This window comes from Daldinia loculata (genome assembly GCF_022478755.1).
Source record: "Daldinia loculata strain CBS 113971 unplaced genomic scaffold F4817scaffold_21, whole genome shotgun sequence".
In the NCBI taxonomy this organism is placed as follows: domain Eukaryota; kingdom Fungi; phylum Ascomycota; class Sordariomycetes; order Xylariales; family Hypoxylaceae; genus Daldinia; species Daldinia loculata.
Window position 1 is genome coordinate 223,528 of NW_026054875.1, and position 23,790 is coordinate 247,317.

Here is a 23,790-nt window from a genome sequence, read left to right on the forward strand (position 1 = left end):
TAATTTTATAATTTTTAATTGTTTTATAATATTTATTAATTTTAATAATTTTTTTTTAATTTTTTATTATAATTAATAATTATATATATTAATATATTTTAATTTATTTTTTATTTTTTATTATAATTAATAATTATTATAAATTAATTATATAATAAATATATTTTTTTTATTTATATTAAAATTAATAATTTATTTTATATTATAAATTTTATTATTATATTTTAATTAATAATAATATATATAATTATATATATTAAAATTTTTAAAATTAAATATAATTATTAATAATAATATTTATTTTATATTTATTTTATAAAAATATATTTTTAAAATAAATAATATTAATATTTTAAGTTTTAATTTTAAAGTTATTTTTTTAAATAAATTTTCGTAATAAACTTTTAATTAAACTTTTATAATAAATTACGTAAAATTTATTATAATTTTAAAAAAACCACGTAATAATATTATAATTTAATAAAAAACAAAACACTGTATTTAATATATATTTTATAAAAGTTATAATATATATATAACTTTTTTTATTTTATTTTTTTATTAAAGTTAAAATATTATATTTTAATGTTATATTAATAAAGTTTTTAATTAATTATTAAAATGGTTAATTTTAATATAAACTTTTTTATTTTATATAAAAAGTTATATATATAATAAATAATTATTTTTTTTAAATTATTTTTTAATTTATATTATTTAATTAATAATTATAAATTTTAATTTACGTTTAAAATAATTATTATATATTATTTTAAATTATAAATTTACAAATTATTTATTTATTTTTTATTTATTTATATTTTATTTTTATTTTAAAACTTTTAATATATTATTTTTAATAATTTATAATATAATTTTATTAATTAATATATATAATTTTATATATATTTTAAATAATATAAAATGTGGTTATATGTTAATTTAAATATTTAAAATATATTTTATATTATAATTTATTTGTTAATTAAATTAATAATAATTATGGTAAAAAAAATTAAAATAATAATTATAAATTATAAACTGTTGGTATAATAAAGTATGGGTGGTGGTGTATATTAAAAAGAAAATAAAATATAAATATAAAATAAAGTTATTACGATGATTGTTATTAATTTAATGATAAATTATGTGTGTAGGTGTTATTTAAAAAAAATTGCCTTTTATACGGGGATTAATTACATGTTACCACGTGATTATTTTTACGTAATAATATTTTAATATTAGTAACTTTTTTTTTCTTTTTTTTTTATATGACGTAATTATATATAATTTAATTAATTTAATATTAACAATTTTTTATTTTTTTTTATTTTTAATTTATTTTTTTTATATTATAATATAATTGTTAATAAGTTTTATAATAATATATAATAGGTTTAAATTGGTTTAAATAAGTTAAGTTAAAATAATTAAATATATAATTAAATCTTTTATTTAATTAAATTTTGTTAAATTTTTTTGTTTAATTTAATTTTATATTAAACTTTTTATTTGATTAAATTTTATTAAATTTTTTTATTTAATATGGTTTTTTATTTAATAAAATTTTTTATATGTAAGATTTTTTATTAAATTAATTAAAGCTAGTTAAAGTTAATTAAAAAGGATAAAATAAAAGTTTTATTTAATTAAAAATAAAGTTATTTTAATTAAATCGTTTAATTAAAAACGAGGTTATTTTAATTAAAGTAAAATTAATTTTATATAATTGTTATAAATTAAATATTTTTTTTAAATATAAATTGTTTTATAAAATAAACGTGTTTAATAATTTTAAGGTTTTTTTAAAAGTTATTTTATTAAAAAAGCGAAGTTATTTTAAATTATTTAAAATTTTAATTAAAATGTTAATATAAATATAATTTTTAAAATATAACTTATGGTTATATAAATATTAAATTATAAGTTAATAAAATAATTTTATTAATAAAGTAAAATACTTAATTATTTAACCGTTAAAATCATATTTAAATTAATTTTATAATTTTTTATTATATATATAAATGTTTTTATTTAAATTTAAATTTTTAATAAAACTTATATTTTTATATATATTAAAACTTTTAATAACGTATATATTTAAAAAGCTTTAATTTTATGGTTTATTTAATAGGTTATAATTTTAGTTTAAAAAAACCGGATTAATAAAGTTATTTTATGTTTTTATCTTTTTTATTATAAAAATTATTAAAATTATTAAAAGTTATAATAATTGTAAAAATTGTTGGTTTATTTAAATAAATAAAAATAATTATACGTAATAAAACGTAAATATATTATTATTAAATAAAAAATATATTATATTTATAACATATAAATACGTGTAAGTTATAATAAATTTTTCGTATGTAATAAACGTTATTTTATTAACGTATTTTTACGTTTTAAAAACGTTAAGTTAATATAAGGTTTTATTGTATTTATAACGTTATAAAAACGTGTAAATTGTAAAAAGTTTATCTTTTTTTATTAAAAAATTTAAAATATTATAATAATAACGGTAATTATTTAAATAAATTACATTTTCAATTAATATTTTATTAATTTATAACATTTTTATTTTTTAACTATTAATTAATATTAATATAACAAAGTATAAATAATAATATATATTAAAAAAAAAACGAAACATAAATATAAAATAAAATTATTACGATAATTATTATTGATTTAATAATAAATTGTGTATATAAATGTTATTTAAAAAAAATTGCCTTTTATGCAAAGATTAGTCACATGTCACCACGTGACTATCTTTACGTAATAATATTTTAATATAAACGAAATTATTTTATAAATAATAAAATACGTAATTTATATAATAATAAAAAAATAATTTAATAAAAATTTTAATTTAAATAATTTAATTTATATATTTAATAAATTATATATAACATTTTAATATTATTATAAATTTATTATTTTATTAAATTTATTAAAAAAAATTTAAAAATAATATTTTAATTATTTATTAATTATTATTAAAATTTATTATTTTAATTTTAAAAAGATTTTATTAATAAATATTTAAATATTTTAATTATAAAATAATGTTTAAAAATAATATATATATATATTTTAAAATAATTTATTATTTTAATTAAATTATGAAAATAAATATTAAATTAATATTTTTATTAATATTATTAAAATTAATTTAATTTTAAAGTTTTATTAACAAATAATTAAAAACTTTTAATTTATTTTAAAATTTTAATATAAAAAATAAAAAATATTAAAAAAAAAACGAAAAACTATTAATTAAATTTTTTTAAAAAAAACCTTTTAAACTTTTAAATTTAATAAACGGTTATTTTATAAAAAAAAAACTTTTTTTTAATTTTTTAATTTTTTAACTATTATTATTTTATTTTTTATTATTTTGTTTTAATTATTTAATTTATATATTATTAATTTTATTTTTATATTTAAATATTATTATTTTTTATTATTTTTTTTTTTATATTATATTTATGATTTTTTAAATTTTTTAATGATTTATTTATTATATTTTAAATTAATTATTTATAAATGATTTTAATTAATTATATAAATATATAATTATAAAATTAAAAAGTAAAAACGTAAAATAAATATATTTAATTAAAATATATTATTAATGTAAAAGTAAAATATAACGTATTTAATTAATTAATTTTAAAATATAAAAGTTAAATAAAATGTATTTAATAAAAATGTTTAAATTATATAAAAACGATGTAAAATACGGTTAATTAAAATTATAAATATTAAATTTTATTAATTTATTAATAATTTATATAATTATTAATGTATTTTAAAATGTATTTTTTACGTAATTAAAGTGGTTTAAACGTAATATTTTTAAAAAAATAAAAATAAAAATAAAAATATTATTAATTTTAAATTATTTTAATTAAAGTTGTTTTAAATTTTATTATAATATATTAAATTATTATAAATTTAAAAAAGATTATTTACCATTAAAATTAATAATAAATAATATTTTAATGTAAATATTTATAAAATGTATTAAAATATATTTTAATACGTAATTATTTAATATATATCATTTAAAAATTTAAATTTATTTTAAATATTTTTTAAAAAATAATCTTTTATATTATTAATTAAATTAATAAATTAAATATTTAATAATATTTTTTAAACTTAAATTTATTATTATTTTATATATTTATAAATTTATTACGTTATAATATTTTTATTTTATTAATATTTTTATTTTTAATATTAAATAATTTTAATTTTATAAAAATTATTTAAATTATTTTAAATTAAAAATTAAATATAATTTTTAATAAAATAAATTTTAAAAGTTTTTACAGTTTTAAACGTAAATTTTTTTAAAAAAAAATAAAAAAAAGTTTTAATTTTATATATATATTTAAATAAAAATTTAAATTTTTAAATGTAAATTTTTAAATTTAAATTTTTAAATTTAAATTTCCAGATTTAAATTTCCAGATGTAAATTTTTAAATTTAAATTTTTAAATCTAAATTTCTAAATCCAAATTTTTAAATTTAAATTTTTAGATTTAAGTTTTTAGATTTAAGTTTCTAGATCTAAATTTCCAAATCTAAGTTTTTAAATCCAAGTTTTTATATAAATCCAAGTTTTTAAATCCAAGTTTCCAGATCCAAATTTCCAGATCCAAGTTTCCAGATCTAAGTTTCTAGATCCAAGTTTTTCTAAATCCAAGTTTTTAAATCCAAGTTTTTAGATTTAAGTTTCCAGATCCAAATTTCCAGATCCAAGTTTCTAGATTTAAGTTTTTAGATTTAAGTTTCCAGATCCAAATTTCCAGATCCAAGTTTTTAGATCCAAGTTTTTAGATTTAAGTTTCCAGATCCAAGTTTTTAGATCTAAGTTTTTAGATCCAAGTTTTTAAATCCAAGTTTTTAAATCTAAGTTTCCAAATCCAAATTTCCAGATTTAAATTTTTAAATCTAAGTTTTTAGATCCAAATTTTTAGATCCAAGTTTCTAAATCCAAGTTTTTAAATCTAAGTTTCTAGATTTAAATTTTTAAATCTAAATTTCCAAATGTAAGTTTTTAAATCTATGTTTTTAGATTTAAATTTCTAAATCTAAATTTCTAGATCTAAGTTTTTAGATCCAAGTTTTTAGATCTAATTTTCCAGATATAAATTTGTAGATCTAAGTTTTTAAAGGTTTTTCTAACGGTGCTTTTCAATGCTTTCAAATTATGGAATTAAATTCAATCGTTGAATATCACTAAACCTTGCTTAAAGCTATGGTTTTACCTTTTCCTCCTTACTAGGACTTTTTCTTCTTTCCTCCTTTGATGTTTCTTCCATCTGATACAGCAGAATGCGTTCTTTTAGAACCTGATCGACCCTGGGTTTTTATGGCATCATCAACATCATCATCATCATTCCCTCTAACGATTCTTCCAGTTGATGTAGTAGAATGCGTTCTTTTAAAACCTGATCGACCCTGGGTTTTTATGGCATCATCAACATCATCATCATCATTCCCTCTAACGATCCTTCCAGTTGATGTAGTAGAATGCGTTCTTTTAGAACCTGATCGATCCTGGGTTCCTATGGCATCATCTTCATCTTCATCATCAACATCATCATCATCATCAACATCATCATCATCATCATTCCCTCTAACGATTCTTCCAGTTGATGTAGCAGAATGCTTTCTTTTAGAACCTGATCGATCCTGGGTTCCTATGGCATCATCTTCATCTTCATCATCAACATCAACCTCATCATCATTCCCTCTAACGATTCTTCCAGTTGATGTAGCAGAATGCGTTCTTTTAGAAGTTAATTGATCCTGGGTTCTTGTGGCATCATCTTCATCGTTATCACTGCCATTATTAGTTTCCCAGCCACCATCATCATCATTTGTACCATTTATCGGCCTCCCACTCGGATCATTAGCCCCATCTCGTTCACACCCAGTGTCTTCTATTTGTACCTCAGCATCATTCAGCTCGTCATCATTATCGTCACGCTTTGCATCTGATGATGTCTGAATCATGCGACCGGATCTAGCAAGGTCCGACCGGGAAAGAAAACGTTCCATTACTTCCGTTTGGGTTTTTATCGCTTTTGTTTGGGTGTTAATAGCATCGGCCAACGTCGTAAAGCCAACCGAAACTTGCTTAATAGCCTTTTCTTGTGATGTCGTTTGGGTGTTGATAGCCTTAACCAGCATTTCAAATCCGGCCGAAATTTTTTCGCCCACCACTTTTGTACCCGAAAGCTCACTGGCGCCTATCAGGTGCTTCATCAAAGCCTCTTCATAATCCTCCCAAAAAGGCGGAAGGTTTCGAGATGCGATGTCTAGGACTAACCAAACAAGCCCGGTGCATTTGAGAAGATGCTGGATTTGATTTGGCAAAGTCCCAAATCCGAGTATCCCATCCCCGTATATACGAAGAGCTTCTAGCTGACTGAATTTTGGGAGAGTGATGTTCGGCCAGGTGCTGGCATCAAACTCAAAGTTGGAACTTTCGCGATATTCGTGTATTTTCAAGAGAGTAGTTCTCACTTCGCTGTAGAGCATGGTCACCGAGGGTTGCTGGTCGGGTTTCACTTTTTTCACGAGATAGCGGACCGTTTCCTTTAGGCACTCGGGCCTTCTCGGCTTGCACGCGGTGAGAACAGCATACCAATACTCGAATGTATCGTTTTTGTCTTCAATCAATTTCAATGACCTGACACCAAACTTGGTCCTTCTGTAATATCTGGTATTGCTTGTATTCCTGACGATTTTTTTGGGAGGGTATCTTGCAACCTCTTCTCGTATCTCGTCATCGGTCGGTCCATTCTCCTGATTCTCTTCATATTCAAGGTTCGTCATTTCCATGTCGCCTCCATAGTCGAATTTTGCGTCTGGAATCAAATTTAAGTCGATAGCCGACCGCCTTTTTTGGATCGACTTCTTTGATCCTTTTTCCATCTTTGCTAAAGAGATAAGATGAACCGAATTGACGGAGTGGCATAAGCCGAAGGAGAATATGACGGATTGTAAAAGCCCCACGGGCAGGGATCTTTTAACACTGTAACATAATAAATTCGAAGGTTAGCATATTGATCGAACTTAACACTGGGGGGTACTTGATGCTATGAAGTGATATTAAACTTACGAAATAGAACTTTTGGGAGAACATTTACCAAAGCCTCGAGTAGTTGCTGATATTTACTAGGCGACGGTTGTTGCTAAGCACTGTTGTGAGGAATACCTTGACTACTTCCTAAAAATGTGATGTTAGGTTGAAAAGAATAGTATGACGTGTGCGACACAATGAAAATGTTTAATAATTAAACCATATATGATGGAATACGAGCCGGGTTAGGTGGGAGGAAAGTGTAATACCTTATATGTTAAGTAGTTATTTGTAAACCGCGGATGTGACTCGACGTTGATGGTGGCTAACGCGCTACCGTATAGCCTTTAGTGATGACTTATTGAGACGGCAGGTACTGCCTGAATGCTTTTGGGTTCTCTAGAAAATTTAGATTAGCATATTTTTCACAAAAAAAAGTGCAAAGAGTCGCCTTTTTACAAAAGGAGCCCGAGAAGTAATAAATGTAGCAATGATTAAATATTTGGGTGATTTTCTAAAACGCGCCTACCGTACCAAGCTATGTCCTCGATCAAAACTTCGAAAAGATCTGAGATATGCCACTTTAAGAGTAGTACGACAAGCTTTGCCAATCAAATTTAAATAAGAAATGTACCTACTGGGGTTGAGAAATAGGAATGTGTGGAATGTGTGTGGGGGTGCAAGAATCTGGGGAAAAAGATGTAAAAAGATTGTCCGAGGGACTTTTTTTCAAAATAGGAAGTTTTTGTCCATGCTAACATTGAAGATCCTAGTGACCTGTATGTACTTGCTTGCACTTAAGCTACAATATATTAAGCATCTTTTGGCCAGTCAATGTTAACCTTTATACCCTTAACCTTCTTGATTACGCTTCTAGCCAGCTTTTAGCTAATCCATGTCTACAACTATTCTCCTCCTTAATTACGCTTTTAGCTAATTAATATCAACCTTGACAACTTCAACAACTTCAACTATCTTGATTATGCCATTTGGTTAGCCAACCTCCCTCTATTAATTACCCTCTTTGGCTAGGTAATATCTTATGTAAGTTACTTCCATTTTAGTATCCCTCTGAACTGCCCATTCCTATTCCGGATTAGCGTTACCCATCGAGCCATGTTCCTGCTACCATGGAGGAAGGAGAAGGCATGCTCCTTCTCCAAATATGGAGTAGCTATGTCGTCGTTACTTCCCCTGCGGTGAGCACGAGACGCGAATCTCGACGCGAATCTCGACATGAGATGAGTACTCTCTCCCCAGAACACGCCATCGGTCGACGAATATAGACAATACCGGCTATATCTATCTCGTTATTCCCATCGGGGGCAAAGCCGGGCTTGAGGCCCTATGGTTTGAGCATCTTATTATTCGTTCCAAGTTGTCAATTCCTCACCTCATTAATATACTCTAATATGGCGTCAACCGTTGAGATGGTACACGAGAGTCTCCTGTCTGTGATCACAAATGTATTGCGAAAATGTGGCGCTTCTGATACGATATTGTACACTCCAGAACCCTTGCTCGGTTGTATCATCGAGATCGGCGTGCTTCTCGAAGACGAGCGTAAATGGTTCCCTCTCTGTAATCGGCTTCGATGGCCTTTAGGCAATGCGCCAGAAGTCGTGCGCATCTCACGCCCGACCGCTGGGGGCATGACGGTTCAAATGGACATCAGTCGTCGCTTAGTTAAGCCAGCCACCTCTCCCTCTGCTCATGGACCATTTCCCCTGTCAAGCCCGAATCGCGTGCAGACAGTTCGACTTAGACCCTATGCCATCGGAGATATTATTGAAGTGCCGCCGTCAGCATATCAGACTCTAGCATGGTATATACAATGGTCTCTCCGGCTGAATCCCTCAGATCTTTCCGATGCGGTATTTTGGCTCGAGGATTATGCAAATTCCACGAAGAAGAAGAATACTCTCACAATAGGAGAGTGCCAAATACGATGGCCGCTGCCGTATAGCGACAACATATTGTTCTTAAAGGTCAGCAAATGCCTGGGCAAGTTGGTCGAAACGAGTCTCCGGCAGAACCTCCGTCACATTGTGAATTCTTGGTATTCACCCTTGTGGAAGCAATGCGACCTCACCAACGTATCGATCGTCAGCCACGATTCGGTCAACACTTGGCCAATCATCTTCTACTTCGACCATCCACTCTTTTTCGCCAGGGCACCGTTTCAATCACCTTCATTTTTTCCCTGGTTCGCTAACCGTACCCTATACGACCAGGTTCACATATCGGAACTTCCCATCGCCTCTAAGAAGTTTTGCCATGTCGTTCTATTCAAGAAGATTCCTAGCCGGCTAGATGTGCAAGAGCTCTTAGTTGGCACGCGCACATTCTATTCCCTCCCTTATTCTGCGGAAGCCATCGTGACAGAGCCTTCATATCACAGTACCGGGTCGATCTTTGGGGGTACTGGCAAGTTCATAGACGAGATATGTAGGCAGGAGTTGGGTCCTTTGGTTAGGCAAGCTCTACAGCGCGGTCCTCGTCTTTGCGGCCAACTCAACCACGAAACGGTTCTTGTTCAGCAACCGCCCGGGGACGTCTGGCCAGATTCTCAGTACTCGATTGCAGCTCAGGAGAGATTCGAACTGTTCTAGAAAGACATTCGCATCTTCTTGGGCGCGGCAGACATTCCTGAAGCCGCCATCATGTTTCCGACGAAGCCAGTATTCGGCGCCTTGGCCCATATCAATGTGGAAGTAAATCAGCTTCAATGGGAAACCGCGCTCGGTAATCTACCTAAGGGACAAGACAAAGCACGTACAGTATATTCTCACTGGGTCGAGGACGAAGTGCTGTATGTTCGAACGGGGGAACTTGTATGGGACTCGAGTAGGCTGGATCGGCTCAGCGGATCCAAAGTCTGGGATTTGGCAAACGCTCCTGTTCTAGCAAACTTCGGCGGGCTACAACTAATGAAAGTCGAACGAAGTACCGGCCTCGACGCCTATCCTTCGCTCTCCCACTACCAAGACGTCGCCCTGTTACTTTCGTCTACCCTAAGGATTTCTGCAAAAGACGTTGAAGTGGCCCTCCTATGGCTTCGCGGTCTAGCATGGCATTACCCAGATTACCTCCCGACACACGAAAGCCCGCTGTTGAGAACGGTCTCCCGTTTCCTAAATACTTTGACTGACTCGGAGTCTTGGCAGGAGTTGGGGCGCCTCTTCGACGATTGGGCCCACCGAGGATGGGATCGAGCAAATATACTGAATAGGATGTATGATGGTCACTGGCCAGTCCTTTTCATGTACTACAACGTACCTACCGCTGCTAGGGCTGCGGCACATGGCAGGTCCTACTTCGTCGAGTTCGGGATTCTCCCAGTCCATGCGCAAGTTCATGTTCTCGATGAGCGCGTAGCTAGACATCGGCCTTGTCATTTATTAATATTCACGCAGCAACCGTCAGAGGAACTCGTCCTAGACGCCCTTAAACTAGTCAGTACCCACTTTGGATTCTCGCAGATACCAATCCATACCATCCCCGACTTGCAGATTAAGGAACCGTGGTTTCGTCCAGATGGAATGCTTCAAAGACGCATAGTGGACACGATACTCACACCGAAACTCATAATTGCTTTTTCACGACGACGAGGAAGCGACGTACCTATGTTTTCACCGTTGATGATCGATACATCCTTATCATGTGAGACACAAAAGTCCATCGTGATTCTGGCTCGATCATCCCAGGATGACTTCGCTGGGCCAGAGTCTCCAGCTCGACAGGCATGTTCGGTCTTGGCGGACCTACCAGAGGAATACACCACAATTGGGCCCCTTGACAAGATTTGGTTTGTGCTAGAATGGTGTTCATCCTCAAAACACCCAATCAGCGATAGGCGGATTTTTAAGTGTATTCCTAGGTCGAGCCCAATTCACCTACTTACAGTTAGTCCACATCGAGCGACGAGAAGGTGGGAAGAAATAAAGGTGGTTCAGGATTACGTAGCAAGCACCGGTGGGCGATGGTTAACGCAAAATCCTAGAAGACTTCTCCACAATGCCATTCCAGATGACGAGGGCCTGGATGGCGAAGATAACTTCGCATGGAAGGATATGGGTGATCAAGAGGCTCGAGGAATCATCGAAGACCACGTGAAACAGGGTTAGTGACCGTTGGTGGCTTCCCAATTCTCGCCCTCACATCCAAACACTTGCCCCTTTTCACGTCTACTTGCACACTTAACTTCGTGCGGTTTAAAATTCTAACAGGATTTTACTTATAGGTCGCGCAGTTTCACTAGAGATGGCATTCTATTCGAGAATTCGGGTAGCCCTTACCCGCGCTATCAATGCAAAGGACGGCTTTCAAATGGATTCACTCCGCCATGCCTTAACACAACTCTGTATTGATCGCAACATAGGTCGTGTCCTACTATGTGCGCGAACATCACCGAGCGGCGACAAGACCCGCACGTATACGGTAGATAATTCAGTTGCTCGTCAGATCGAGTTTCTTCGCAACGTCTTACCAGCGCACATTCCTACTGAGGAGTTCAAAGATGTGGGCGTATCTGCCTACCATGGTTCGTACATGGACCGATTCGAAAGCAGAGTCCGAGAATCCGATACCAATCTTCTAATCCTCGCCACTAGCCTAGATCGCTTGGTTCGGTCGGACGAGGTATTCGAACGGTTAATAAAGGCCATCTCAACAACAGAAATCGAGGGACACAGGCATGACGTTGTATCCTTCCTCTGGGACACAGAGACGCGCCCAGATATACAAGATGCCCTGATGTGCCCTGATACTATTCATGACGCTTATCGAAATTGGTCTGATACCTTACAATCTCAGTGCAAATGCACTGGAGGCAGCGAATTTCTTGTCCCCATTGTACAACCAATAATCTGGGCATCATCGGACCATATATCACCGACTATAGAAGCAATCGCAAAGCGTCATGTCGAAAAGGCCAAATCATTTGTAATTGCACTATCACTCTCATCACGTATCGGCAGACAGGACCTCGATATTCCCCAGCAGCTAGTACGAGATGATAGCGGCAGGGGCTTCACGCCATCGATGGCCTCGACATGGCAAAATTATATGTCCGAAAAATTAGACATTCCCAGAGATCAAGTGAATGTTATATATCTCCAGGGGAACGTTTCGTGGCTTTGCCACTGCAGTACGATAGAGGACCACGACCCAGGATGTGTGTGCCCTTGTGCAAACTGCCGTCTCCAGAAGGGGTGCTCTTGTACTAAAGGCAATTGCACCTGCGCTCCTCTATGCAACTGTGGTTGTTAGTATTGCCATACGTACCAGAAGAGACCCAACGATGACTCGGAGATAATGAACAAGACACAACTACAGAATTCCAAGAGACGAAGACTAAACGAAACAGATACTGTCGCGATACGAAAATGCCAAACCCCTGGTTGCGATCAGGATGCTCCCATAGATGGTGGTAGTGGGGTTTTTTGCCGACGCTGCCGTTCAACGTCACTACAAAATCGAAAATGCGCCATCATTAGCTGCGGAAATCCCGCCCCTCGGGGAGGCTTGGGAGGCATCTACTGTACCCCTCACGCCGTGGAGCTGGGAATCGAACTTGGGTCGTGGTGTCTATAAGTGATAGCGACTCAAGCTGCTGGTGCACTAGACTTGCGAATTTCAAATGAAAATTAGACTGGGAATATAAACATGAAAGGTAAGTAATGATGCGAATGTCATAATATTTTCCATCTCATCGAGCAAAACTGACATTTCGACAGGAGAGCGATAGTGGCGCATGCTGGGAAGAATATTACTATATAAATCGCTTTCAGCATCTAGCTTCACGTACATCTTCTTACATAGAACATAGCTTCTTATCTAACACGAACTGGGGACCGACATGGGACGCGATTTTGCTGGAGAATACATATGTTGATTTAGCTACGCCGCATACAGGCGTGACACATGTACTTAGCTAGATACGTTGATGTTGGTGGGTAATTCGTTGGCTCAAATATATGCTTCTACCAATACACTCTTAATATTATATCATGACGTGATGTTGGCGCGAAAAAAAGCAGGAGTTGTATTATCACATAGGTCTGCGCTAACATTTTCTTACGTCTCTTAACTCTCGAGGTAGTTTATAACAACGATCATCAATTATGCCATAACTTTATCTTACATCCATATCAGCGAGTTCAACAAGTCAATTAAAAGTTTGACCTAACTTGAGCCTGATTTGACCGGGTTTGGTTAGATTTTATTTTTGGCATATGCTTAAGGTTTACCTTAAAATATTATGTTAAATGCGAGTAAATTTTTTTATTTAAAATATATTCTTTGTTTTTTTATGTAAAACTTTTCCTGTTTTATATGATTATGTTTTTTTTTACCTTTGTATATATTTTTGGTTTGTTTTTATGTATATGTGTATGTGTAAGGCCATAAACCGACCGGGTTATCTTCGGTTCGATGCCCCGCACCTTCCAAAAACTGTTGACTTATAAATGGAAAGTGCGGAGCTACTTTCGCCTTCGGGCATTTGGTCAATTTGAAACGATACAGTAGGTGCACCTTCCACCCGCAGTAAAGTGTAAGAATGGACCCACACTAACAGCCCCACTGGAGAGTTAGTGTTAAAAAATTACCCGCGGGAGCTATGCTCAAATTGCTAACCGATTCTTAGAGAGTAAGTTTAAGTTCATATTCCGAAACGTTATAAGAATTATGTATTAACCGTATAATAGTTAGCATGGCCCCTGCACTAAGGATGACACGCTTAATCAAAGTGAGCTTCAGATTTTTTTTTGCCAAATTCTTTCCTACATTATACTCGAACGCTGTTTCCGCGCACATTTTTAGCTTTAACATTTTGTCTTTCCCATTATTTCCTCAAGTGCCAGTAGATACGGTAAAGTATCTTTTAATCTATTTAATTTATTTAAAAAGTTTACATTTTAATGCATATACTTAGACAATCATAGGACAACCCAGCAATGTTTAAAGTACCTCCTTCGAAAAAATCATCCTTAATACAGGGCCATGCTAACTGCAACACCATTAGCATTTATAGAATAGGTTTCTCGGATAGCATTCGTGCACGGGTTCAAGGAGAGAAACTAAAAGCTGGTAATGTCAAAAAGCCGTCGCCTAACCATCCAGCATCGGAAGTGTCTTTCTGAAAATTCGGGTGGAAAAATCTGTATCGTTTCAAATTGACCAAATGCCCAAAGGCAAAATTTTGTGCTATACTACCTCGAAGCTTCGCTTTGGGGTCTACGAAAGATGGATTGACAAGCGGTATTGGGCTAAGGGAATCCGCTAATCTTTAAATATGGGAAGGGTTCGAAAAAGCAGCAATGGCACAATCTCTATGAATAACACAACACAGGGAATAAGAAAGTTGCAGGCTTGGGGGCTTGGGATAGCAATACGAAGAAAAATGCACAGCAATATGTAGTCACCCGAAAATAATACGCTGAAAAAGCCCCCGTCTCAAGAGCAAGACTAGCAGAAACGGAGAAAACTCACTCAGATCTGGTCTTATAGACTGACAAACGGTCATAGATTCCGCCCAGTGAAGATTTCGACTCTTAACAATGACGAGGCTTTTAATAATAGGATTAGGGATGACCCGGGTGATTTATCGTATGGTAGAGAACCCCTTATTTTAACTCAAGTTAAGAATCCGTGACAAGGGAGTTATGGCTATCGACGACCCCAAGAAACTTCATGAAACGAGTGGCCTGATACTGCTGCTTTTCTAGACGATGTATGACCTTAGGTCTGTTTGGCTTCGACCCGCAGAAATAGTAGTTCGATGAATAAGGATGTTGTGTTCATAAAACTTTTTGAATAGAGCTATCTGTGCTATTTGGGTCACATTCTAGACACATAACTTTTGCTTCCTATTTCTATTTTAGGTTACAGAATTTTCTCCCTTAATTCTTTCCCGACTATTTGCCTTGAGTCCACTAGTAGTGTTGTGCCACTATAGAACTCGTAAGATGTATATACACCTTCATCTTTCTACTACGACAGTGTTCTCAAGACTAAGAAAATGGAACGATTGAGATGGTAGCCAGTCATGTGAAAGAATGAAACCAAAGCGGTCGCGTTGCCTAGCACATGAACCAACGCCTTCTACAGTTATTCGTAAGAGGTAGTATACCATTAGACACTTTCAATACTTGCTTTCGAAGGGAGGTGAGCATCATTGTTCCTCATTCTGAGCATAGATAAAATTCGCCGCTACGCGTTCATCAGCATTGCCGGTATCAACAGGATGATTTAGGATCGTATTGCTAAAATACTCACCAACGGGTTTGAGACCGTTCTTTCCTGCCCAATCTCTCACGCCGTGTCTCGCTTTACCCGTGCCCCAATGCTTTCTGTCCTCTGGCTTGGTCAGGTGAAGCGGGTCCGTAGTGCCGTTGGCGGGAGCGAATAATAGGAACACGTATCTGTGCTTTCCAGTCTTGGGTGGCGGGCCAGGAGGCTTGTACGGTATAATGTCCTTTAAGCTAGATAAACGGAGAGCAGCAGACTCCGATGACGAGATATCCACCCCCGTGGCGATGAAGTGGCAGAATTCGGACCACTCCGGATTATCGCGAGATGGAGCGTCCGGATCGGTAATGATGATTGTGTAGGTCACGCCGGAACGCTGCTCAGCCGACAACGATGAGGAGTGGCTCTGACGTACTGTGATGGTGGGTTCGTCTTGAACATCATCCACCTTCACGGCATTCCCTAGCTCCGTACGTTCTCCTGACGGCCATTCTGCGTCAAGGAGAAACGAGGGGAGAAATTTGTCGATGACTACCATTGGTTAGCCATATATTATATCTGTAAGTAGATATTTACCTGTTGGAACGATCTCTGCCTTTTTCAACCTGGTATTGACTTTGTTAGTTAGGTCCTACGTTGGCTGTTATCGGTATGCTGAGATGCACATACTCATGTTGGACCTTGTATACGTCTGAATCTAGCTGATGCTGTTCAGATGGAGCAATGATGATCTGCTCGGTAGGTTGATGTTTACCGGTCACAATTAAAGCTTCTAATAAGAAAAAGAGTATCCATGTGGGTAAATAGTTCAACATCTTCTCAGGTTTCAATCTTAATTTTTATTTCATTGGTAATAAACTTATTTAGAGTTCCGGGTTTTGAAGACATCTCTCCAATGCTTTTAATATCGAAGGTGATGTTGCTCCATCCCCGCATTAAATTGTCGTGATGTCACCCAACCTATCGAGGTAGGTAGAAAGTGACAATCCTTGTAATTACTATTAGCATGGCTATTAATATTATTTATTTTGAATTTCAAAGGCTTTGGCACGCTTAGAGACTTATCGTTCGGATATAGCAGCTGTAAGAGACTAGGTTACAGTGTTTATCTCCAAACTATTATCGGCAGAAAGCGTATTCAGTGAAGCCAAAAGGGTGTCAAATGGGAGATGTTGATGTTGTTTCACAATATACTTAATGTGAATAAAATCCTAGAACAACATATTATATAAAAGATGCTTATACGGCATATAATATAGATTTACGAATGCATTCGGAAATTATAAGAGATTATGACTTTGCTTTGAGTAGAGTATTTATCACGTGCCTCTCTATTTATACACTTGTTACCTGCATATGCATATAAATCTATAGGTACGTACCTAAGATACATCCAGACTGGACTCTTTCAATCTTGTGGCTCGGCCCCACGGTCCCCTCTTTTCAGGTGGGCTTGCGGCGCGTAAGTGAGATCCACATGCCATTCTGCTTGCAGGTATCAATTCTGGGTGTACAGTTGCGTCGCGTAAAATAGACCTGAGGTGCAAACTCCCAAATCGCGCCTAGAAATTTAATCCCCAAAATTACATACGTGCCTACCACAGCCATGTACAATCAACTTCACCTCACGTCACTCTATTAATTGCCGAATGTAGCTGTGCGCTTTTCTAAACGTCAACAATACCCACGACACATCCTGCCCAACTTATTTTTAGGTACTGACTATAATTAAACTCTACTTCTCTCATCGCTATGAAATATCTCATTCTGTCTGTACCTATCTTTAACTTCCCTTAACCCTAATTCTATCTGCCCTCCTCTCGCCTGCCGACGACACTGACCACACCGACCACACCGACCAACTTCCAATTTATTTCTACGCCTGCTTAAACATCCGTTGAATCTCCTGCGCATTTGTTAGCCGCATATATCCATTCTCGGCCATCAAAAAACTACGGTACGCTCATCGTCATGGTTTCATCAAGGAAGCGCGCCTTGCGCGATGCCGAACCGGAACCTGAGGCGCGAGGGCCTCCCAAGGAGCTATCTTTACTTCATCGCATCAGAAATACTTGGCAATTTGCCAACCTGTTCCAATGGATATACTTATTTGGCAAGGTTGTGAAGATAGACGATAATCTCGAGATAGATGTACGTGCTCCATGCCACACTTAATTTCAGCTGATAGTCTCTTCCCTATCGGTATCTTTAATATCGATCCGTAGCGCTAACACTTTGTCGTGATAGGATCTGGAGGCCGAGTTCCTAAAACCCCGTTCGACTGTTCTAGTTAACATTGGCCTTGCCTTACTCAAGTTTGTATCGTCGCATCGCGGCTTGACGTATGTCCCATCGCAGTACGCATTTCCAAAAAGATGTATTATTGACTCGTCTCTAAGGCCGGACCTCTTCGATGAATATACGCGGCGGCAATATGTCGCTAAGGCCGCCGATCGAAATCCGTTTGGTACCGCGGACGCTCCCGCCAAGTTCGACGACTTCGACGCTTTCACAAAGGTTTGTCGGTCGCATAGTAGACAATCATACAATACTAAATGTTTCTACGACAGATCAAAATATTGCAGCAGCTTACCCAATGGGTGATGTTGCATCCCGAAAGAATTCGAGAAAAGATGGATGAGCAGAAGCCAAGCGATCAAACCGAATGGGTACGAATATTTCTCCCGAGATCTTCTGATAAAGAAGCGCTAATATTGTATCAGAGAATTGAACCCTCTGGCTGGGATAGCGAGGATCGCATTTATTATATCCTAGACGATAACCGAATATACCGCATGACAGAAGCCCCGCCGACCCCTGCGCCCTGGAAACCCAAGAAAAATACCAAAAAGGCCAAAGCAGCAGCAAGAGCTGCCAAACGACGACGCGTATCAAGATCCGCAGCGCAAAACGGTGGCGATGATGACGACGACTCTGCTTCCGACGGGGATCAACCTGCCGAACCAGAGGATGACGGTCTAGGGGGTGCGAAGTGGGAGTGCATTGCAGCGAGCCTCACAGAAGTGCAGGAATTCCTTAATACCATTCGAAAGACCCGTGACGACAATGAAAAGGTCCTAAGGAGTACTATCGAGAATCACCTTCTACCTATTTTAGAGAAGCAAGAGGAATCTCGGAAGCGGAAAGCCCTGCAGAGGGAGAAGGAACTTCTCAATCTCGAAAAGATGGCACACGCCAAACGTTCGAGCCGCCTTGCTAATAAGGCCGAACAACAACGATTGGAGCAGCAGGTTAAAGAAGAGGAACAGAAACGCCGAGCAGAAGAGGTGACGACTCGAAAGGAGCAACAAAAACGTATAAAAATGGAGAAAGCGCGCGACAACCGCATGATGTCTCGGGAGCAACGACTTCGAGAACGGGAGGTCCGACGGCTACAGCACGAAGAAGAATTAGCCCAACTATCTGAGGACAGTAGAAACCTAAGCACTGGGACCGGTCGTTTATCTGAGAGACGGTTGAAAGCGGAAATCGAGAAGAACAGGCAAGCCCTGCAGGAGCTTGAGGAGGAAGAGGATGACTGGATTTTTGACTGTGTCTGTGGCGTCTACGGCCAGGTCGATGATGGCACACACAGTATTGCATGCGAGAGATGCAATGTCTGGCTGCATAGCAAATGCGTTGGCATTAGCGAGGAAGAAGCCGATCGCGATGATTTTCATTTTATCTGCAAGAGTTGCCGCCGAAAGAGTTCAACGCCAAAGTCCGCTACGGTCATCAAATTAAAGGTTAATCAACAAGATGCTTCATCTTCACCTCCTATTACAAAGTCGGACGGCTCGCCTACTCCAGACCGTGCTCGACTCACCCAACGCTCTGGCGTTGCAGTCGAGATACCGGCAAGGCTTAACAGTACGCAGCTCACTACTCAGCCATTGATCCCCATAAAGCAGGCAGGTCAACCTAACGCCCCTCCTCCATCTTCACCCTTCACTAATGGTGATGGGCTTCATCCATTCTCCTCGCCGCACCCAAATTTATCACCTCCAGAGCAGTCACCCAATAAAGCAAGGGCCTATTCAACCATGTTCAATGCGTCGCCAATCTCTGGAAGTCGTTCCGGGGATGTAAGGGTGCCACAAAAGGGTGTGTTCCGCGTGTCACCAAAAGCTAATGGCGTACCTCAATCCGCACAGTCGAGCAATCTTCCGCCTCATGCGGATGCCTCTATACCTCCCGTGGCCGCCAGATCTGATTCGCCTTTGAAGCAGCCTTTTGATGCCGCAAGCAGTAGCCTGGCAGCTCTTTCGCCATCTGTATCATTCTCCGCTTTGGCACGCCCTTCGAGCAGTGATGTCAACGCTCAACAGGCAGTGCTTTCTACTCCACAGCTTAAGAAGTTTGACCATGCAGGAGCACGGCTTGACGCAACACCTAGTCTGCCGCCGATCCAAAACGGGATCTCGCCCCTAAAACGCTCGCCGCCTCCGCACCAGCAATCGGGCAATGGCTTATTTTCGACCCCGGCACCTTCGATTCTCCCCCCAGTGACGGCCCTGTCTCCTTCACCTTCACAGCAAATACTGACGCCTCCTGTCAAACCTTCCGACCCTATACGGCCGGCATCACAGACACCAGGTGGTATCACTAGGGATGAATAGTCAGAAACGTCTTGGGATAATGGCTTATCTGGCCAGCCAACTAGACTGTTACAGGTCACCGAGAGTAGACCAATCTGTCATATAGTCTAGACTGGTCATATTTTCAGCGCAATTTCTTTAGCACCGCAAGTTCGACTACGTCCTAATTAAGATGGGATACAGGTCTCATATATGCGCCCAATTCTAGCATTGATATTAGTTAGGCAACCTTCTTTAGCATACGGGTGCAAAGGTGGGTAAGCTTAGGTGTTCTAGTAATGTCGATCTCTTCCCCGTGGAATGGGAAAGGGATGCGTCCGCAAACCCGTTGGAAGCATGTAGGAGTAGGGGTTTCCGATTGGTTTAGACGGTTGATGCATTTTACGGCGTAGGAGACAGGTAAACCAAACCTGAAATGTAAACTAGAAGGGAAACGTTATAATACGTTGTTTTTGCATGCATTGACGCACAACTGGCGCCGGCAGTTTTTGTAGCGCAACATTAAGGAGAATACATAATCCAATTCAAAGATGGCCGTGAGATATTATGAGGGACCCATTTTAACGTGCGTACATGTATGTATCTATTCCGTACCTCTTAGGTAATGTACCTACCTACATTTATGTAGGTTAAGTCGCGACGCCTTACCGCTCATTGGAAGCCTCTTTCCCTACGGTAATTTCTTCTTAGGGGTCGCTCCTTTTCTAAATCGTCGTGTTAATAAAACAAAACGCAAACTCGTCACTTTTCATCTCAATTGGCATCCTGCTGCAATATGTATCTACGTCTCCTACGCAGGGTACTAGGTACTAAGTACCTACCTAGGTAGGTAAACAAACCATTCAGCGTACCAATAACAGACATATCACTTGCACTTCAGTGTATCATTCTATTTCGTCTCCCCATCTACTTCTTACTTGTCATCTTCTATCGTAGTATTTCTCATCTTAATGTCTAAAGCAAAGCTCTCCCAGTGGTAGACAACTACACCGACTCCACGTTTCTCTCCTCGGTAAGCTGCAGATTGCATACATAGATGCACAGCAGTTCGCAGCCCGGGCGGGTCTAGGCATCCTACTAGACAGGGCATATTTTCCAGAGCCTAGGATGAGCTGGCCAGTCCTGCATCTGTCAAGGCTTAGGGGAGAGCCCAACCTAATCAACCCCAGACTTCTGGTAGCTATTATTGGGTAATGCGCCATGCCGTCGAAGTTGAGCTGTCACACAAGTCCCGAATGTTCGCACGAACTGTTGGCCAGAGCGCTGAGACAGTATAAGAGCAGACTGGTGCATGCAGAAACGCTATTGCCAATTGGCAACGCAGAAGCAAGTTGGATGGTGCGCGCTTGCTCGTATGCTTCTAAGTGCCATTAGTCAAGCAAGCAAGCGAACGAACAACGCAAGACGAAGGAGTCATACATGCTTAATATCGGTATTACTAGTATCGAATTAAGTATTATAGTATGGAGATGTTGAAGGTGAGGGGACAGCTCAACTAGGTTCTTTCTAACAGTTTCATTGTTATAGCCCTACACATCCGGGTTACGAGCAAGACAGTACATAGCAAGGGAGAAAAAAAGAGACCCGGGAAGAGCTAACTGCGTGATGACCTCAAAGACAGACCCCGAGTCCAAAAGGGACGAAAGAAAAGAAGAGAATACAAGCCGGTCTTTCAAGCAAGTGGCTAGCTAGTATATATGTATGGGCGCATACGCGATGCTGCACATTAGCATCCTTCCACTATGATGCCTATCCATTTCTTACATACGTCTCTTCGAAGGAAGATGATGATTATGTTTCCTTAAGCCATGGTATTTCTTTTCTTTCAATATTCTCTCGATACGACTGAGACTACTGCTTTTACTAAAACAATTTACCTTCCTATCCGTCAACATAAATGTACGTCAATTTTTAGTTGCTGGGCTTTCCCCCTTTTAGCACTACTGGGGTCGAGGTTCAAACAGTCTGCGGAGCTAGTGCAAATACCCGTCGCACGGTACAGGGATGCGGCTGCAAACAAATGCCCAGGCACGATCTGATCTGCCAGCCATACATGCTCATCACTAGGAAGGGCAGCACTAGCAGCCGATGAGTACTGCATTCAACGTCCATATTGCAGATTAACGGGACTAATCAACAGTTAGTAGGTCCCTCTTGCTTGGCTACGGAGCTTGTGCCGAGATTAGCCCACCCCCAGGATAAAGGGGTCGGCCTATAGAGCTATGAAGACACTACATGTTGAGAGCTCGGAGATGTCCTCTTCACTCTACTCTCTCTCTCTGGCGCAGTTATTAAGACCTATTTAGTGGCTAGTAGCAACGCGTCATGGCCATCTTAGCCGGCCGCTTGTACGCCGCGATCTGGCTAGGCAAAAGGGGATACGGTGAAGAGGGGAAGAAAGAATCCAGTGCCAGTCTGTCTGCATTGGGTTAATTTCTTCAGCAAATTCTCAAAGGAATGTTGGGGTATGCGCGCCACTGGAGAATTTAGCTGTGGGAGACACGTTTTCGGGACTTATACAGGAACCAACATTCCAGTCCCTCACATCGGCCAAGAGTAGCTACGACGGTACCCAGTGATGGCGAACCTTCAGAAATTCTTGTCAAAGCACTACCAAAAGCAACTCGTAGTGGGCAACTGGAAGATGTTTCCCCCTGGTCGTATTAAGGATGTGGCAAAAAAAATAGGTTGCTCGGGGATCAAGTTCATTCAACTCCCCGGTCCCTCATGCAGCATATCTCATGCAATCTTGCATGTAGTGTGTTAGCCCAGGATCTGCGGCCATCGGTATCATGTGGGTACAACATGCTATCTTTTTTTTTGCATATGTCTTACCCTAGCGGGCAATAGTTGAGTGGGAGTCCATCGCTATCGGCGTTAATAGGTGTAAGAGCATATGTGAAAGCGAGAAAGGGAGAGAGAACTAGGTATAGGTTACATTTCATCTACGCTAGGAAGCGTGGCACTAACAATACCAGTTGCTCACTCTCTCGCTCTCTACCGGCCCGGAATGTTCGGTGCCCAGCATAAGTATAGTTCCTAGATTCTCTCCCTTTTGCCCCCGAACACGGCTAGGGCTATCATAGCTCCGTAAGTGATCTAGAGTAATTTTCTAGGCCAGCACACGTTGTACAATGCCTCGCATTTTTCCCTCTTGCGTTCCGAAAGCGGTAATGCGCAACCTTGCGGCCGCATTCTACCTTCCGAAGAAAGCCGCCATACAAATAACTATAGCCCCAAGAATACTGCTTTGAAAGGGAAGTTTAGAAAGATGTTTCTTTTTGTTGTTGCTTGTTACCTATCGCTGCTTTTCGTCGTTAGTGCTGGGTCAACAAAGGCGGCATCTAGCAGTAGTTCTCTATCTAGTCCTTTCCACTTATCCATCTACACATGCAGCTTCTAGTCGTGCTATACAACTTGTTGGGCTGATAGGGATAGGGAAGGATGCTTATACAGTCGGCCGGCAATAATCGATAACTTTACATATTCGATACTTAGATCGGTTTCTACGCGCCCCATCAATTTATCTGGCTCAAGGAACCGGGATTCATCCTAAGAGGACAGTCACATCGATAGCTAGCCTTACGGAGATACTAGTTCCTGCTACTTCTGCGGCACGTGGGTAGCTGAAATTCCTTTGGCGAGGGAGTGGGAACAAAGAAATAAAGGAAGCTCGTGCGGACCATAGGCCGGGGAGGCTGCGTCAATCAGTAACTCGTTGTGCCTACCTATTGCACTGTACCCACTAAGAAAGGGGTGTGAACTCATCAATCAATCACATAATTCACCCCTCGGAGAGAGAAGCCTTACACATATCTCTCTATCCCAAG

At 37.7% G+C, this 23,790-nt stretch overlaps 5 protein-coding genes across 5 annotated transcripts; 3 read left to right on the forward strand and 2 right to left on the reverse strand.

Moving 5' to 3' along the window:
• Nucleotides 1-5,219: 5,219 nt before the first annotated feature.
• On the reverse strand, nt 5,220-7,184 carry F4817DRAFT_94127 (uncharacterized protein). Its single transcript, XM_049308070.1, has 2 exons — nt 7,149-7,184; nt 5,220-7,061 (listed from the first exon to the last, which is right to left on the reverse strand). Exon 2 carries the CDS (start codon nt 6,959-6,961, stop codon nt 5,300-5,302), a length of 1,662 nt encoding a protein of 553 aa, XP_049159581.1. The 5' UTR covers nt 6,962-7,061; nt 7,149-7,184; the 3' UTR covers nt 5,220-5,299.
• Nucleotides 7,185-8,521: 1,337 nt separating this feature from the next.
• Nucleotides 8,522-9,721, forward strand: F4817DRAFT_315388 (uncharacterized protein; the record flags this gene model as incomplete). The annotated part of the gene is made up of 1 exon (XM_049300532.1): nt 8,522-9,721. The coding sequence occupies one exon, from the start codon at nt 8,522-8,524 to the stop codon at nt 9,719-9,721; it is 1,200 nt and encodes a 399-aa protein (XP_049159582.1).
• Nucleotides 9,722-9,772: 51 nt separating this feature from the next.
• On the forward strand, nt 9,773-12,708 carry F4817DRAFT_315389 (uncharacterized protein; the record flags this gene model as incomplete). Its single annotated transcript, XM_049300533.1, has 4 exons — nt 9,773-11,231; nt 11,353-12,209; nt 12,268-12,375; nt 12,535-12,708. 4 exons carry the CDS (start codon nt 9,773-9,775, stop codon nt 12,706-12,708), a joined length of 2,598 nt encoding a protein of 865 aa, XP_049159583.1.
• A 2,201-nt stretch (nt 12,709-14,909) lies between these two features.
• Nucleotides 14,910-16,604, reverse strand: F4817DRAFT_336104 (PEBP-like protein). The gene is made up of 4 exons (XM_049303103.1): nt 16,032-16,604; nt 15,939-15,967; nt 15,390-15,893; nt 14,910-15,323 (listed from the first exon to the last, which is right to left on the reverse strand). Exons 1-4 carry the CDS (start codon nt 16,175-16,177, stop codon nt 15,286-15,288), a joined length of 717 nt encoding a protein of 238 aa, XP_049159584.1. The 5' UTR covers nt 16,178-16,604; the 3' UTR covers nt 14,910-15,285.
• A 313-nt stretch (nt 16,605-16,917) lies between these two features.
• F4817DRAFT_336106 (uncharacterized protein) lies at nt 16,918-20,497 on the forward strand. The gene is made up of 5 exons (XM_049303104.1): nt 16,918-17,513; nt 17,610-17,704; nt 17,762-17,879; nt 17,933-18,031; nt 18,086-20,497. The coding sequence occupies exons 1-5, from the start codon at nt 17,334-17,336 to the stop codon at nt 19,979-19,981; spliced, it is 2,388 nt and encodes a 795-aa protein (XP_049159585.1). The 5' UTR covers nt 16,918-17,333; the 3' UTR covers nt 19,982-20,497.
• The last annotated feature ends 3,293 nt before the right edge of the window (nt 20,498-23,790 follow it).

Bases quoted from the DNA above. Each gene is read 5' to 3' on its own strand.
- F4817DRAFT_94127 (XM_049308070.1), bottom strand. From the start codon at position 6,961: ATGGAAAAAGGATCAAAGAAGTCGATCCAAAAAAGGCGGTCGGCTATC.
- F4817DRAFT_336104 (XM_049303103.1), bottom strand. From the start codon at position 16,177: ATGTTGAACTATTTACCCACATGGATACTCTTTTTCTTATTAGAAGCT. The intron at 15,894-15,938 runs GTAAATATCTAC...AACCAATGGTAG, and splicing joins GGCAGAGATCGTTCCAACAG to TCATCGACAAATTTCTCCCC. The intron at 15,324-15,389 runs GTGAGTATTTTA...ATGAACGCGTAG, and splicing joins GAACGGTCTCAAACCCGTTG to CGGCGAATTTTATCTATGCT.
- F4817DRAFT_336106 (XM_049303104.1), top strand. From the start codon at position 17,334: ATGGTTTCATCAAGGAAGCGCGCCTTGCGCGATGCCGAACCGGAACCT. The intron at 17,705-17,761 runs GTATGTCCCATC...CTCGTCTCTAAG, and splicing joins TCGTCGCATCGCGGCTTGAC to GCCGGACCTCTTCGATGAAT. The intron at 18,032-18,085 runs GTACGAATATTT...ATATTGTATCAG, and splicing joins CAAGCGATCAAACCGAATGG to AGAATTGAACCCTCTGGCTG.